This window comes from Triticum dicoccoides, chromosome 3A (genome assembly GCF_002162155.2).
Source record: "Triticum dicoccoides isolate Atlit2015 ecotype Zavitan chromosome 3A, WEW_v2.0, whole genome shotgun sequence".
NCBI classification, from domain to species: Eukaryota; Viridiplantae; Streptophyta; class Magnoliopsida; order Poales; family Poaceae; genus Triticum; species Triticum dicoccoides.
The window spans coordinates 632,730,758-632,749,278 of NC_041384.1; the positions used below are offsets into that span (position 1 = coordinate 632,730,758).

At 46.8% G+C, this 18,521-nt stretch overlaps 1 protein-coding gene across 1 annotated transcript; it reads right to left on the bottom strand.

The window, feature by feature from the left end:
* Positions 1-16,215: 16,215 nt before the first annotated feature.
* Positions 16,216-18,201, bottom strand: LOC119269758 (amidophosphoribosyltransferase, chloroplastic-like). The gene has a single exon (XM_037551672.1). It carries the CDS (start codon positions 18,159-18,161, stop codon positions 16,518-16,520), a length of 1,644 nt encoding a protein of 547 aa, XP_037407569.1. The 5' UTR covers positions 18,162-18,201; the 3' UTR covers positions 16,216-16,517.
* Positions 18,202-18,521: the final 320 nt, after the last annotated feature.

Here is an 18,521-nt window from a genome sequence, read left to right on the forward strand (position 1 = left end):
CTATGTCAGTATGAATCTGTGAGTGTCTGCTCCTCTCAGTCTCTCAAGGACCTCAAGATATAAAAGTTTGCCGCAGTGAACTCACGGGCAGCTGATTTCTCAATATCTTTACACTCATCCAATACTGGTACTGGAACTGTCTGTGAGTTTGTGTAATCGTCATGCGCCTCATTCTCACGGAGACGAACTATGCAGTTCTCATAGTGCACAATCATATCAACAATAGTCATATCGGAGTCTAGATGCAAGTGAAGGCATGAATTCAGACTCTCACTTCGCTGGTTACTTCGCATACCTAAGAAAAACCCACCTGACAGATATGATGCAGTCCAAAGCCTTTTCTTCTTGTACATCTACGTAACCATGTCTTTGTTTTCTCTGACTGCCATTTGGCGGTAAACGCTGCCCATCTCTCCTCAAATACCTTTTTTGAAGTGGCATAATAAAGTAGAGACCTGAACTCCTTTAGAGACTTATGATGAAGGTGTTTCTGCATGTTCTTCTCAATATGCCACGAGCAAAGACGATGCCAAACCTCCGAAAGTACCTTTCTTATGGCCTTAATCATAGCTACATCTCCATCAGTAATTACTGACCTGGGCCTCTTCTGACAGTGAGCCCTCAAAAATGTCTGAAGCAGCCAGACATATGTATCTTCCGTCTCGTCAGACACAAGAGCACAACCGAATACCGTGGTGCAACGGTGGTTGTTCAGACTGACAAAAGGTATAAATGGCATGCCATACCTATTCATCCTGTATGTGCTGTCGAAGACTGTCACATCACCGTAGTCAACATAGTCTCGACGTGATTGAGAATCACACCAGAATATGTTTTTCAACCTTCCTTCATCATCGATGGTGTGCTCAAAGAAGAAATCTGGATCTCTCTCTTTTCTGGTCATCATGATCCCAATGGCAGTGTCTGCATCACCTTGTGTAAGCAACTTCATTTTTTCTCTATAACACATGTTATAAAGCTTCTTCCTCCCAAAATCAGCCTTTCAATATGACCCGGAGCGCGCAACGAGTTGATCATAAATCATATGTTTCCTGATTCTAGCACCTGCCATGGTTAAGATCTCAGCCTTTTGATATTATTTTATCTGATTGTGAGACCGAAGAAACGTGACTTCATCCGGTCTAGCTAGAACGTGACTGTGATCATCATTGAAACTGCTAACATACCAAACGTCACGCTCTTTATCAAGTTTCAAAGTTATATGCGCATCACAGAAGCAACGAGTCTCCCCTCTCAGCCTGCGGGTCCTGCCTTCCATTGTACAACATTTTACCTGTCGTTTCCCAGCTCTCGCACACACATACTTTCTCAAGCGCTTAGTTGCCTCAGGACCTTTCGAATATTTCAGTGAGTCATTTCTTACGCTAAAACCACGCTCGTACGCATACTGATTATAGAAATTGTAAGCATCTCCTAGTGACTTGAACGTCTTCCTCATGACCTTCCAATGCATGTCCAATGATTCTTGCTGATATTCATCAAATCCGATGTCAAAATTAAACAGATCATCACCAACATGCTCATCATTCCCGCTTGTACCATCTACATCTCCCTGTAAATTAATGCATTAAACCATTTATGTCAGTTAGTTATAATTTTAAAATGTACTGTAGTGATGTAAGTTTCAAAACTTACTTTGCTGGAGCTGTCATCATGAGATGCATCAACGTGCGATTTGTCACTTTCATCGTCCACAATATTCCTCACAAAGTCCCCGTCCTCGTCCATCTGCGCGCATTGCAAAAAAAACATGTAAGTGCTCATATGATTATTATGTCATTTCTTCTCTGATTTTATTAATAACATACCCGGGGTGCACTTTCAGCAAATGAATCATCTATATCCATATCATCATCATCATCGCCATGTTGCTGCATCATGCAAAAAATATTAAATTTTCCGTGCGGTCTATCATATTTACCCCCTCATATTTATTGTTTTATCAACATTGATCACACTTACATTGCCACTATAAGATTCATCCAAACTCATGTAGTTCTCCTCACGAGGTTCATCCATATTCCGTGACGAGGTTTCGTTGTCCTCGCTGTAATCATCGCCATCATAATCTCCCTCCTCCTCTAACTATATATAGTTAAAAAAATTGTACGATGAATCAAACGCCGTGTAACATCATCCCTAAAACAACTATCTTATCAAGCACAACAATGTCTCAAACCAACCTCTTGCACGGCGGCGAGGATTTCAGCCGGATCCATTTCCTCCGATGACGAACGTGATGACGGCGTGACGTTGCTGGCCGGCGGAGGCAGGTGTCGACGGCGTGAGGACGATGGCTGGTCATAGTAGGCGTAGTGCGCGGAGGGAGGCGGCGACGTAGATCGCGGGTGGGCGGCCATCTGGGCGACGGGAATGGAATGCGGCGGTGGGCACGCACGCCGGCAGCGGTAAAGGCGCCGGGGCACGCGCGACGGCCTGTTTGTGAAGGAAATATGCCCTAGAGGCAATAATAAAGTTATTATTTATTTCCTTATTTCATGATAAATGTTTATTATTCATGCTAGAATTGTATTAACCGGAAACATAATACATGTGTGAATACATAAACAAATAGAGTATCACTAGTATGCCTCTACTTGACTAGCTCGTTAATCAAAGATGGTTATGTTTCCTAACCATAGACAAAGAGTTGTTATTTGATTAACGAGGTCACATCATTAGTTGAATGATCTGATTGACATGACCCATTCCATTAGCTTAGCACCCGATCATTTAGTATGTTGCTATTGCTTTCTTCATGACTTATACATGTTCCTATAACTATGATATTATGCAACTCCCGTTTGCCGGAGGAACACTTTGGGTGCTACCAAACGTCACAACGTAAATGGGTGATTATAAAGGAGCATTACAGGTGTCTCCAAAGGTAGATGTTGGGTTGGCGTATTTTGAGATTAGGTTTTGTCACTCCGATTGTCGGAGAGGTATCTCTGGGCCCTCTCGGTAATGCACATCACTTAAGCCTTGCAAGCATTGCAACTAAATGAGTTAGTTGCGAGATGATGTATTACGGAACGAGTAAAGAGACTTGCCGGCAACGAGATTGAACTAGGTATGGGATACCGACGATCGAATCTCGGGCAAGTAACATACCAATGACAAAGGGAACAACGTATGTTGTTATGCGGTCTGACCGATAAAGATCTTTGTAGAATATGTAGGAGCCAATATGGGCGTCCAGGTCCCGCTATTGGTTATTGACCGGAGACATGTCTCGGTCATGTCTACATTGTTCTCGAACGCGTAGGGTCCGCACGCTTAAGGTTACGATGACAGTTATATTATGAGTTTATGCATTTTGATGTACCGAAGGTTGTTCGGAGTCCCGGATGTGATCACGGACATGATGAGGAGTCTCGAAATGGTCGAGACGTAAAGATTGATATATTGGAAGCCTATGTTTGGATATCGGAAGTGTTCCGGGTGAAATCGGGATTTTACCGGAGTACCGGGAGGTTACCGGAACCCGCCGGGAGCTATATGGGCCTTAGTGGGCTTTAGTGGAAAGGAGAAAGGAGCAGCCCAAGGTGGCTGTGCGCCTCCCCCCTTCCCCTAGTCCTATTAGGACTAGGATAGGTGGCCGGCTCCCTCTCTCTCTTTCCCCCCCCCCCCCTCAAGGAGTCCTATTCCAACTAGGATTGGGGGGGGGGGGAATCCTACTCCCAGAGGGAGTAGGACTCTCCTGGCGCGCCTCCTGTGGCCGGCCAGCCTCCCCCCTCTAATCCTTTATATACTGAGGCAGAGGCACCCCAGAAAGACACAAGTTGATCCACGTGATCTATTCCTTAGCCGTGTGCGGCGCCCCAGCCACCATATTCCTCGATAATACTGTAGCGGAGTTTAGGCGAAGCCCTGCTGCTGTAGTGCATCAAGATCGTCACCACGCCGTCGTGCTGACGGAACTCTTCCCCGACACTTTGCTGGATCGGAGTCCGGGGATCGTCATCGAGCTGAACGTGTGCTCGAACTCGGAGGTGCCGTAGTTTCGGTGCTTGATCGGTTGGATCGTGAAGACGTACGACTACTTCCTTTACATTGCGTCAACGCTTCCGCAGTCGGTCTGCGTGGGTACGTAGACAGCACTCTCCCCTCTTGTTGCTATGCATCACATGATCTTGCGTGTGCGTAGGAATTTTTTTGAAATTACTACGAAACCCAACAGTGGCATCCGAGCCTAGGTTTTATGTGTTGATGTTATATGCACGAGTAGAACACAAGTGAGTTGTGGGCGATATAAGTCATACTACTTACCAGCATGTCATACTTTGGTTCGGCGGTATTGTTGGACGAAGCGGCCCGGACCGACATTACGCGTACGCTTACGCGAGACCGGTTCTCCCGACGTGCTTTGCACATAGGTGGCTTGCGGGTGACAGTTTCTCCAACTTTAGTTGAACCGAGTGTGGCTACGCCCGGTCCTTGCGAAGGTTAAAACAGCACCAACTTGACAAACTATCGTTGTGGTTTTGATGCGTAGGTAAGATTGGTTCTTGCTTAAGCCCGTAGCAGCCACGTAAAACTTGCAACAACAAAGTAGAGGACGTCTAACTTGTTTTTGCAGGGCATGTTGTGATGTGATATGGTCAAAACGTGATGAGATATAAGTTGTTGTATGAGATGATCATGTTTTGTTAAAGTTATCGGGAACTGGCAAAAGCCTTATGGTTGTCTCTTTATTGCATAAGATGCAAGCGCCAAATAATTGCTTTACTTTATCACTATGCGATAGCAATAGTTGCAAGAGCAATTGTTGGCGAGACGACCACGTGACGACACATTGATATAGATCAAGATGATGGAGATCATGGTGTCATGCCGGTGACGATATAGATCATGACAGTACTTTGGAGATGGAGATCAAAGAAGCAAGATGATGATGGCCATATCATGTCACATATTTTGATTGCATATGATGTTTATCTTTTATACATCTTATTTTTGCTTTGATTGACGGTAGCATTATAAGATGATCTCTCACTAATTATCAAGAAGTGTTCTCCCTGAGTATGCACCGTTGCCAAAGTTCGTCGTGCCCAGACACCACGTGATGATCGGGTATGATAAGCTCTACGTCCATCTACAACGGGTGCAAGCCAGTTTTGCACACGCAGAATACTCGGGTTAAACTTGACGAGCCTAGCATATGCATATATGGCCTCGGAACACGGAGACCGAAAGGTCGAGCGTGAATCATATAGTAGATATGATCAACATAACGATGTTCACCATTGAAAACTACTCCATTTCACGTGATGATCGGTTATGGTTTAGTTGATTTGGATCACATGATCACTTAGAGGATTAGAGGGATGTCTATCTAAGTGGGAGTTCTTTAAGTAATTTGATTAATTGAACTTAAATTTATCATGAACTTAGTCCTGGTAGTATTTTGCAAATTATGTTGTAGATCAATAGCTCGCGTTGTTGCTTTCATATGTTTATTTTGATATGTTCCTAGAGAAAATTGTGTTGAAAGATATTAGTAGCAATGATGCGGATTGGATCCTTGATCTGAGGTTTATCCTCATTGCTGCACAGAAGAATTATGTCCTTGATGCACCGCTAGGTGACGGACCTATTGCAGGAGCAGATGAAGACGTTATGAACGTTTGGCTAGCTCAATATGATGACTACTTGATAGTTTAGTGCACCATGCTTAATGGCTTAGAATCGGGACTTCAAAGACGTTTTGAACGTCATGGAGCATATGAGATGTTCCAGGAGTTGAAGTTAATATTTCAAGCAAATACCCGAGTTGGGAGATATGAAGTCTCCAACAAGTTCTATAGCTAAAAGATGGAGGAGAATCGCTCAACTAGTGAGCATATGCTCAGATTGTCTGAGTACTACAATCGCTTGAATCAAGTGGGAGTTAATCTTCCAGATAAGATAGTGATTGACAGAATTCTCTAGTCACCATCACCAAGTTAGTAGAACTTCGTGATGAACTATGATATGCAAGGGATAACGAAAACGATTCCCAAGCTCTTCGTAATGCGGAAATTGACGAAGGTAGAAATCGAGAAAAACATCAAGTGTTGATGGTAGACAAGACCACTAGTTTCAAAAAAAGGGCAGAGGGAAGAAGGGGAACTTCAAGAAGAACAGCAAGCAAGTTGTTGCTCAAGTGAAGAAGCCCAAGTCTGGTCCTAAAGCCTGAGACTAAGTGTTTCTACTACAAAGGGACTGGTCATTGGAAGCGGAACTACCCCAAGTGATTGGCAGATAAGAAGGATGGCAAAGTGAACATAAGTATATTTGATATACATGTTATTGATGTGTACTTTACTAGTGTTTATAGCAACCCCTCAGTATTTGATACTAGTTCAGTTGCTAAGATTAGTAACTCGAAACGGGAGTTGCAGAATAAACAGAGACTAGTTAAGGGTGAAGTGACGATGTGTGTTGGAAGTGGTTCCAAGATTGATATGATCATCATCGCACACTCCCCTATACTTTCGGGATTAGTGTTGAACCTAAATAAGTGTTATTTGGTTTTTGCGTTGAGCATGAATATGATTTGATCATGTTTATTGCAATTCGGTTATTCATTAAAGTCAGAGAATAATTGTTGTTCTGTTTACATGAATAAAACCTTCGATGGTCATACACCCAATGAAACAAGTTCATTGGATCTCGATCGTAGTGATACACATATTCATAATATTGAAACCAAAAGATGCGAAGTTAATAATGATAGTTCAACTTATTTGTAGCACTGCCGTTTAGGTCATATTGGTGTAAAGCGCATGAAGAAACTCCATGCTGATGGAATTTTGGAATCACTTGATTATGAATCACTTGATGCTTGCGAACCATGCCTCATGGGCAAGATGACTAAGACTCCGTTCTCCGGAGTGAGCAACTGACTTATTGGAAATAATACATACTGATGTATGCGGTCCGATGAGTGTTAAGGCTCATGGCAAGTATCGTTATTTTCTGAACTTCACAGATGATTTGAGCAGATATGGGTATATCTACTTGATGAAACATAAGTCTGAAACATTTGAAAAGTTCAAAGAATTTCAAAGTGAAGTGGAAAATCATCGTGACAAGAAAATAAAGTTTCTACGATCTGATCGCGGAGACAAATATTTGAGTTACGAGTTTGGTCTTCAATTAAAACAATGTGGAATAGTTTCACAAACTCATGCCACATGGAACACCACAGCATAATGGTGTGTCCGAACGTCATAACCGTACTTTATTGGATATAGTGCAATTTATGATGTCTCTTACCGATCTACCACTATCGTTTTGGGGTTATGCATTAGAGACAGCTACATTCACGTTAAATAGGGCACCATCCAAATCCGTTGAGACGACACCATGTGAACTATGGTTTGGCAAGAAACCTAAGCTGTCGTTTCTTAAAGTTTGGGGTTGCGATGCTTATATGAAAAAGTTTCATCCTAATAAGCTCAAACTCAAATCAGAGAAGTGCGTCTTCATAGGATATCCAAAGGAAACTATTGGATACACCTTCTATCACAGATCCGAAGGCAAGACTTTTGTTGCTAAATTCAGAAACTTTCTGGAGAAGGAGTTTCTCTAGAAAGAAGTGAGTGGGAGGAAAGTAGAACTTGACGAGGTAATTGTACCTGCTCCCTTATTGGAAAGTAGTACATCACAAAAAACTGTTTCTGTGACACCTACACCAGTTAGTGAGGAAGCTAATGATGATGATCATGAAACTTCAGAACAAGATACTACTGAACCTCGTAGATCAACCAGAGTAAGATCCGCGCCAGAGTGGTGCGGTAATCCTGTTCTGGAAGTCATGCTACTAGATCATGATGAACCTACGAACTATGAAGAAGCGATGGTGAGCCCAGATTCCGCAAAGTGGCTTGAAGCCATGAAATCTGAGATATGATCCATGTATGAGAACAAAGTATGGACTTTGGTTGACTTGCCCGATGATCGGCAAGCCATAGAAAATAAATGGATCTTCAAGAGGAAGACGGACGCTGATAGTAGTGTTACTATCTACAAAGCTAGAATTGTCGCAAAAGGTTTTCGACAAGTTCAAGGTGTTGACTACGATGAGATTTTCTCACTCGTATCTATGCTTAAGTATGTCCGAATCATGTTAGCAATTGCCGCATTTTATGAAATCTGGCAAATGGATAAACAAAATTGCATTCCTTAATGGATTTACTAAAGAAGAGTTCTATACGATGCAATTAGAAGGTTTTGTCGATCCTAAAGGTGTTAACTAAATATGCAAGCTCCAGTGATCCATCTATGGACTGGTGCAAGAATCTCGGAGTTGGAATAAACGCTTTGATAGTGTGATCAAAGCATTTGGTTTTATACAGACTTTCGGTGAAGCCTGTATTTACAAGAAAGTGAGTGGGAGCTCTGTAGCATTTCTGATATTATATGTGGATGACATATTACTAATTGGAAATGATATAGAATTTCTGGATAGCATAAAGGGATACTTGAATAAGAGTTTTTCAATGAAAGACCTCGGTGAAAGCTGCTTACATATTAGGCTTAAAGATCTATAGAGATAGATCAAGACGCTTAATTGGACTTTCACAAAGCACATACCTTGACAAGATTTTGAAGAAGTTCAAAATGGATCAAGCAAAGAAAGGATTCTTGCCTGTGTTACAAGGTGTGAAGTTGAGTAAGACTCAATGCCCGACCACTGCAGAAGATAGAGAGAATATGAAAGATGTTCCTTATGCATCAGCCATAGGATCTATCATGTATGCAATGCTGTGTACCAGACCCGATGTGTGCCTTGCTATAAGTCTAGCAGGGAGGTACCAAAGTAATCCAGGAGTGGATCACTGGACAGCGGTCAGAATTATCCTTAGTGAAATAAGGATATGTTTCTCGATTATGGACGTGGCAAAAAGGTTCGTCGTAAAAAGTTACGTCGATGCAAGTTTTCACACTGATCTGGATGACTCTAAGTCTCGATCTAGATACATATTGAAAGTGGGAGCAATTAGCTAGAGTAGCTCCGTACAGAGCATTGTAGACATAGAATTTTGCAAAATACATATGGATCTGAATTTGGCAGGCCCGTTGACTAAATTTCTCTCACAAGCAAAACATGATCACTCTTTGGGTGTTAATCACATAGCGATGTGAACTAGATTATTGAATCTAGTAAACCCTTTGGGTATTAGTCACATAGAGATGTGAACCAATCACATAAAGATGTGAACTATTGGTGTTAATCACATAGCGATGTAAACTAGATTATTGACTCTAGTGCAAGTGGGAGATTGAAGGAAATATGCCCTAGAGGCAATAATAAAGTTATTATTTATTTCCTTATTTCATGATAAATGTTTATTATTCATGCTAGAATTGTATTAACCGGAAACATAATACATGTGTGAATACATAAACAAACAGAGTGTCACTAGTATGCCTCTACTTGACTAGCTCGTTAATCAAAGATGGTTATGTTTCCTAACCATAGACAAAGAGTTGTTATTTGATTAACGAGGTCACATCATTAGTTGAATGATCTGATTGACATGACCCATTCCATTAGCTTAGCACCCGATCATTTAGTATGTTGCTATTGCTTTCTTCATGACTTATACATGTTCCTATAACTATGAGATTATGCAACTCCCGTTTGCCGGAGGAACACTTTGGGTGCTACCAAACGTCACAACGTAAATGGGTAATTATAAAGGAGCATTACAGGTGTCTCCAAAGGTAGATGTTGGGTTGGCGTATTTCGAGATTAGGTTTTGTCACTCCGATTGTCGGAGAGGTATCTCTGGGCCCTCTCGGTAATGCACATCACTTAAGCCTTGCAAGCATTGCAACTAAATGAGTTAGTTGCGAGATGATGTATTACAGAACGAGTAAAGAGACTTGCCGGCAACGAGATTGAACTAGGTATGGGATACCGACGATCGAATCTCGGGCAAGTAACATACCGATGACAAAGGGAACAACGTATGTTGTTATGCGGTCTGACCGATAAAGATCTTCGTAGAATATGTAGGAGCCAATATGGGCATCCAGGTCCCGCTATTGGTTATTGACCGGAGACATGTCTCGGTCATGTCTACATTGTTCTCGAACCCGTAGGGTCCGCACGCTTAAGGTTACGATGACAGTTATATTATGAGTTTATGCATTTTGATGTACCGAAGGTTGTTCGGAGTCCCGAATGTGATCACGGACATGACTAGGAGTCTCGAAATGGTCGAGACGTAAAGATTGATATATTGGAAGCCTATGTTTGGATATCGGAAGTGTTCCGGGTGAAATCGAGATTTTACCGGAGTACCGGGAGGTTACCGGAACCCCCAGGGAGCTATATGGGCCTTAGTGGGCTTTAGTGGAAAGGAGAAAGGAGCAGCCCAAGGTGGCTGTGCGCCTCCCCCTTCCCCTAGTCCTATTAGGACTAGGAGAGGTGGCCGGCTCCTTCTCTCTCTTTCCCCCCCTCAAGGAGTCCTATTCCAACTAGGATTGGGGGGGGGGTCCTACTCCCAGAGGGAGTAGGACTCTCCTGGCGCGCCTCCTGTGGCCGGCCAGCCTCCCCCCTCTAATCCTTTATATACTGAGGCAGAGGCACCCTAGAAAGACACAAGTTGATCCACGTGATCTATTCCTTAGCCGTGTGCGGCGCCCCAGCCACCCTATTCCTCGATAATACTGTAGCGGAGTTTAGGCGAAGCCCTGCTGCTGTAGTGCATCAAGATCGTCACCACGCCGTCGTGCTGACGGAACTCTTCCCCGACACTTTGCTGGATCGGAGTCCGGGGATCGTCATCGAGCTGAACGTGTGCTCGAACTCGGAGGTGCCGTAGTTTCGGTGCTTGATCGGTTGGATCGTGAAGACGTACGACTACTTCCTCTACGTTGCGTCAACGCTTCCGCAGTCGGTCTGCGTGGGTACGTAGACAACACTCTCCCCTCTCGTTGCTATGCATCACATGATCTTGCGTGTGCGTAGGAAATTTTTTGAAATTACTACGAAACCCAACAGTTTGGGCCGCGACTCGGGCGACGGCGACTTCGTGCAGATGGGGGCCAACGTGGAGACGGCATGGATGCGCTAGGGTTCAGGGTTTCGACGGCGGGCGTCGGCGGCTACCGTGTCTTTTTTTTCCTCCAACAACTGTCGACGCCAACGTCTAGACGTGAGGGCGTACGGCGACAGGTGCGGGTACGCGGGCGGGCGGGCGTACATCGACGGGTGCGGCATACGCGGGCGGGCGTACGACGTCGTGCGCGACGTACGGCGTCGGGTGGGTATTCCTATACCTAATGTGAAATTACCATACTACCCACTATACGTTTTAGGGGGTTGCACCGAAGCACTCCCCTTTTTGCTTACTCTGAAGAGTGAAGAGAACAACTTGTTTCTCCTCCACGTAAAAAAAGAAAAGAAAAAAAGAGCAGAGTATACAGGATTCTCCTGCTCTGCCAAGAAGTTGTACTGGCGTCCCACATGGACGTGACGATGAGACTTGGTGGTACCCCTTGTGGCCCAGTGATTTGCTTTTTCATCCTCTTTGACTAGTAGCCCTACACAGAGTTTGCACTTGGCCTGCATATACGACCTTTTTCTTTGAGAGAGCGTAGGCTTTATTGATTAATCAACAATATTACAAGAGTTTCTCGGATACAACCCAAAACACAATGGAAAAACACTAACACCAACCCAGTCGTTCTGCATCAAACATCTTTGCTGTATGTGTAGGAAATCACGCCCAGAAAAGACAGAGCAGACGAGACATACGAATGTTAGGAGCATCTCTAGCCGATTCCTAATAATTTAGAGGAGTAAACCGCCAAGTGGCATGTAGGACACTCTATATTTGCCCCTCTAGAAAAGATGTGGTTCTTAACAAATCCCCTAAACTTAATTCACTGTTTTTTTGCTAAATATTTCTAGTTTTAATTTACATACTACATTTCAACTACATATTTGCGCACATATTAAATCCAAAATAATAATTAAGGTTCACACAATTCATGAATATTATAAATTGAGAGTTTACAAAAAAAAAATCAAATCCAAACACACGAAAGGGTTCAAATGAAGTGAAGAGTATGATAAAAGCACAACTATGAAGTGTATAAAGTTGCCAATGATGCTCAACAAGATCATCTTGGAGCTGGGTATGAACTTCTCGGTTCTTGATGCTTCTATGCAGCGTGAGGAATCTTTGTATCATGTATGCTTCGTGCTCCGGCTCAACAGGATCCCCAATGAAGATGTACTAAAAGTTATCCGGCATGACTCATTCATCTTCAATGGTCATGTTACAGAAAATGATGCAACATCTCATTATTTGCCATAGGACCTTGGGGGTTTCAATGCTCAATAGGGCCACAAATGATGCCAAATCGCTTCTGAACCACACTGAAAGCTCTTCAACATCCTTCCTTTTGGACTCTTGACACATTGCAAAGTGAAACCTCTTGTTACCTTTAGGATGCAGGGTTGTCTTCATAAATGTGGCTCCATCTGCAAGGTAGTAACCTATCGTGTACTCACGACCATTGACAACATAGTTGCAAGAAAGAGCATCTCCGAAAACAAGCCTAGCAAACTGTGGTGATCCGAATAGCCAAATCATGTCGTTAGAAGAGCCAGACAATCCAAAGAATAAAGGCCAAATACATAGATCCTCCGATACAAATGTCTCAAGAATGATTGTTGGATCTTTGAAGTGGTCTTTGCACTCATCTTTTCATCCCGTAGGATAATACTTCCATGTCCAGTGCATGCAATCAATTGATCCAAGCATCCCAAACCATCCTCGTTCCTTACTCAATCCCAACAGCCTCTCGGTTTCTTCATTGGTGGGTGCCCTCAAGTACTCCAACCCAAAGATCTCAATCATGTCTTTTGTGTATCTTCAAATGGCCTCCAAGATTGTACCTTCTCCAACGCGGACATAATTGTCAACGACATCGGCCAAACACCCATAGGCAAGCACTCGAACATCAGCGATACACTTCATCAAAGAGCTCACACTTATCTCTTCGGCTGCACTCCTCCCGAGTTTGAACCAATCATCGTGCTTCTCCCGCAGCTTTTCAATGGCGAGAAAAGACTTGTGTGCATCCGAAATCGCTGACGTAAATACTTCTACAGATAGGTTGCACTGGGGTTGAAGTAACCTCTCATAATCTTGGCATGACCCTCCACTCTATCTAGATTGGTGTGTATACGATCGAATTGTGATCCTCTTTTCGGCTGCCAAAAAAATTCATTAAAGAACATGCCAATGGCCATTTTCAAGTCGTCATCGTCTTCCTCCTCCTCTGACAACGAAGAGTCCTCGAAGATCATCTCCCTCAACCCCTTCATCTACACTAGAAATGACTCGGTTCAGTTCAATTGCCAAGACAAAAGACGAGATGAAATAGCACAAAAAAACTCACCTAGGTAGATCACCGAACACGATGGCAGAGGTGTCACAGCTGGCCGGTGACGTTGAGCCGTTGCCAAGCTACTAGTGGTCGACAGGGCTTCGTGATGGCCGACAGTGGATGAAGAGGCTCGGAGGAAGATGATCTGGTGCGTGCTTCCGACGACGAGATCGATGCGGTGGTGTTGGCCATAGAACTCGACTCCGGTGCCGACAGTGACTGGCGACTTTCTCAAAGTGGGGCAAGCGGGCGGCAAAGAGGGTGTCGACGGAGGCATTGGGTGGTCGTTGGAAGCTACGCCAACGATGACGCAACACAGGGTGAGGAGGTCGCATGCGCATGAGAAGAGGCCAAGATTACTCCACAAATGGGCGACCGAGTATATTTGAGAGTCAGTGCGTCTTCGTGGTAAAAATTACCCTCTAACAATGATAGGGGTTCGGTTAGATGCGGTTTAAAGAAGAATCTCGAATTTATCATGCTCTAACATCTTTTAAGGAGTCGGTTAGACATGTTCTAAGCTAGGCAAGGAGCACACTGACACGGCCTCAAATATGCCACGAATGCGATGCGCTTTCATGTCCCTCGAGTTAGGAGTAATATACCGAAACATGCAGAGCGTACCTCAACACATGACCATGGTTTACAAATTGGGATAAATAGAGTGTCAAGTTTGGCCCAGACAGAGAGCAGACCAAGCCCTGCTTACCCATGGATCACACAGTCACACAGAACATACAAAACGGTTCAATTGCCGGCCTATCATGTCTCCTCATGGTTGTTCCCGAATTTAGCCAACCACGCCATCTCAGTCCCCGAGCTATGTATGGAACTAGCTTGCATATCCTAACAGATGAAAACATGCCAGATGCACCTGAAAATAGTGGGGTTCAGCTGTCCATGGCCCTAAGAGCATCTACAACGGGGCACCTCAAACCTCTCTCAAACATCCGGACGAATGATTCGGTCATTGACGGCCAAAAAAAGGCGACCCGGACAGGCGCCTCAAACGCCTGGGCTGACCGTTACTCCTTATATCCAGCCCAAATTTGAGACATATATGGGGCGGCCCAGACGTGATCAGGCGCACCCGCCACGTCACACTGACGTTGGAGTCCCATAGAAAAACACCCGGAAACCCGACGGTCCGACGGCCGTCTCCTCCGACGGGGTGTAAACGTCATGTGGCGCCGCCCTGGCTCGCCGCTTGAGAGCCGAAGTCCGGCTATTTAAGCCGGACGGTGTCCCCTAGCCCTAGCCGCATCTACTTTCTCTCTCTCTATGCCGCCAGCCCGAGCTCATCCACCTTTCTACCTCTCCGCCTCACTCTTCCCTCGACGTCCGGCTCCGCCATGGCCCGACAGAAGAAGACCACTTAGGCTATGCTAACGTTGGAGTTCCGCCTCTAGATGCTAGAGGAGATCCGAGCGAGGCGCGACGCCCGCATAGCAGTCCTTCGGACTCGGAGGAGAAGGAGGGGAGGAAGAGGACGGGGAGCAGCAACCGGTTCCCATGGAGGTGTCGGATCCGGAGAAGGATGACACGGAGGAGCCGGCGCCGGTGCTTCACCATGGAGGACGCCATGCCGGAGTTCGCGGTCGTCCAAGCGACGGGGATGGCGAAGCAGCAGGCCATTCTGGAGTCAATCCAAGATGAGGCCTATGTCGAGGTCAACAAACAGTTCATCCAGCAAGAACGGGTGGTGAGCGACACGCTATTCGCCGAACTGGACACGAAGGAGGCGGAGGCGACGCGGAGGAGCCGGAGTTGCCCGTATACCTGGAGCCTGACACGGAGATCGTGGACATCTCCAACGACGACAAGTAGTATAGTTGATCTACTTAGTAGGTTTTTTTTTTTTTTGCATGCTTTGTATGGTTTTAAGGATTGAACGATGAGATATCCAGATATAGAGAGAGAAATTTAAGAGCTGCCCGGTCACTATCCACAGACACGCCCAAGGTCAGATTTGCTGTTTGTAGATGCTTTAACAGGGTATAGCAGCAGCATCGGATCATGGGTTTCATCACTTACTCTCAGGCAGGGAAGCCATAATAACACTAAAAACATTCAGAGAAACAGAATGTCCCCGTGAAAAATCGGCGTGGCACATGTCGGAATCATCCGCAAGGAGTACCGAGATTTCAGAGACAACATTTGATTATGTCAAAGCTAACAACTGACAGCAACATGAGTTTCAAGTGCACATTCATGGCATAGTCGTTGTAGCCAAGATTACACTTGACTCATGATACATGTCAATGTCATGCTCATTTACTTGGTTCCAGATGCAAGTTAGTTGGGTGCTTGATACATTTTAGTCCCATGACTAAAAGTAGTGGGACTAAAACTTGCTAGCCTCATCCATGCTTGGATCCAAATACTAAATAGACTAAAATTAAGTTATTGAGCATTTATTATCCTTCAAACCCTTCAATTCAGAACTCGCATATGTTAAAGGAGAGGAATTAAATGAGGAGAGAGAAGGCTAATACATATTTTAGTAGGTTTCCTATGACTAAAAAAATTTAGTCCTAGCCTGTAATACATATTTTAGTCCTAGCCTTTCTTTAGTCAGGGGTGCTTGAAACTTTAGTCTCTAAAAAAGACTATTTTTAGTCAGACTAAAAATAGTCCCTTGGATCCAAGCACCCTAAGTGTCCAAGCTAGGAATGTTGCGGGTTGACTTCTACTCACATGAGGTTCCATGCCGTCAATTCCATGCCGTCAATACACAACTAATACTACTCCACATGAGGTTTTTTGCTTCGCTTTGCAGATGTAAGTAACTAATAGAAATGCTCCCGATTCAGCAGGAGCTTGAAAAATGCAATTCATCAGCAATTCACGCCGGCGACGAAGCAATATTAGATGCCTGACTTGTCAACCTTTCTTACAGTATATAAATTGACCCAAGAAAAAGGTTTCGAAACCTCAATTTTGAGAGGCCAAGAATGCTAGCCGCTCAGCGATACAAACTTAAGACCTGCAAAAATTCAGATGAAGAATGCAATTGCCACGACACAGTTCGCCACGCCGAAAATCCTATAGAAGCATGCGGAGTACAGAGCCACTTCCCTAGTCGCACATTCTGGTCAGTCTTCATCATCGGCGGATGCCATCGCCGGCACCTTCTCCGGCATAGGCACTGGGTAGTTCCGCGAGAAGCAGGCGTCGCAGAGCTCGTCCGCCTCGTCGCCGTAGATGCTGTGGAGCTTGTCCAGCGAAAGGAAGCCGAGCGAGTCGCAGCCGATCATCTCGCGCACGCCCTCGACGTCCAGCCGGTTGGATATCAGCTCCTTCTCGTCCGGCGTGTCGATGCCGTAGTGGCATCGGCCCACCACCGGCGGGCTGGAGATGCGCATGTGCACCTCGCGGGCCCCGGCGTCGCGGAGCAGGCGCACGATCTTGCTCGACGTGGTGCCGCGCACGATCGAGTCGTCGACCACGACCACGCTCTTGCCCGTGATGACGCCGCGCACGGGCGCGAGCTTGAGCTTCACGGCGAGGTCGCGGATCGCCTGCGTCGGCTGGATGAAGCTGCGGCCGGTGTAATGCGACCGGATGAGCCCCTGCTGGAACTCGAGCCCCGAGGCCTGCGCGAAGCCGAGCGCCGCGTAGAAGCCAGAGTCCGGCACGGGGATGACCACGTCGGCGGTCGGGGCGGGGGACTCCTCGGCCAGCGCGCGGCCGTAGGCGGTGCGCCGCTCGTGGACGGCGTGCCCGAACACGATGGAATTGGGCAGCGCGAAGTAAATGTGCTCGAACACGCAGGACTTGCGCGGGCGGTGCGGGACGAGGCAGGCCGAGGACACGGACATGTCCCGGCGGTCCACGACGATCACCTCCCCGGGCTCCACCTCCCGCTCGTACACGGCGTCGATGAGGTCGAGCGCGCAGGTCTCCGACGCGAACACGACGGCGCCGTTGGGGCGGCGGCCCATGACCAGCGGGCGGAAGCCGAAGGGGTCGCGCACGGCGAAGAGCTTGTCGGCCGTGAGGAAGAGCAGCGAGTAGGCGCCCTGGAGGCGCTCGCAGGCGTCGCAGATGCGGGCAAGCAGCGGGCGCGAGAGCGACGTGGCGATGAGGTGGAGGATGACCTCCGTGTCCGACGAGTTGTTGAAGATGGAGCCCTGCGCCTCCAGCTTGTGGCGCAGCGGCAGGTAGTTCACCAGGTTGCCGTTGTGCGCCACGGCGAGCTGCCCGAACCGGTACCCGGCGAGGAACGGCTGCACGTTGCACAGCTGGGCCTGGCCGCCGGAGGTGGAGTAGCGGACGTGGCCGATGGCGGCCTGCCCGGGGAGGCTCCCGAGGTGCGCCGGGTCCCTGAACACGTCACTGACGAGCCCCAGCCCCGTCACGGACTTGAGCTTGCCGTCGTCCCCGGCGGCGCAGATGCCGGCGCCCTCCTCCCCGCGATGCTGCAGCTTCTGCAGGCCGAGATAGCAGAGCGACGACGCCTCCGGGTCGCCCACGACGCCGAACACGCCGCACTCCTCGCGGGGGTGGTCGTCGCCGCCGTCATCCTCCTCCTCGCCGAAGTTGAAGGGCGTGACCTTGTCGAGCAGGGCCCGGGCCGACGGGGCGCGGGCGGCGCGGTGGCGCAGCGCGAGGAGCGAGGGGCTGGGGCCGGCGTGGCACCTGAGCTGTCGATGGACGGTGGACGGCGCGGGGGGCGCGCGGAGGGGACGGGAGGAGGGTATGGCGGCGGTGGCGGTGGTGGTGGCGGCGGCGGCCATCCCTGGAGCGCGGCGGGATTGGGAGGGTGAGGGCTCTCGAGGATGCCCTCCCGAAGGCGTGTGAACGGACAGGATTTAAAGGGGTCGCCGCCAGGCGTGTGGAGGCCGTATGCCCTACGCACGAGTGATTCCACGATATTTGACTCCCATCGTCATTTTCTACTCTGGATTTTGGGTAAAATGAAAGGACAGAATCTCTGTCTGTTTGATTTGCTGCTTTCTTTCAGTTTTTTTTCTCTCGATCCAATATTTGGTTTTTCTTCAAATTCACGAGTAGAGATATATGTGGTCACGCAAATTCTGTTTCTCTTTTAAATTCATGGTATGGCAACTATATATGCCTCCCTTCGAGATTCCAAT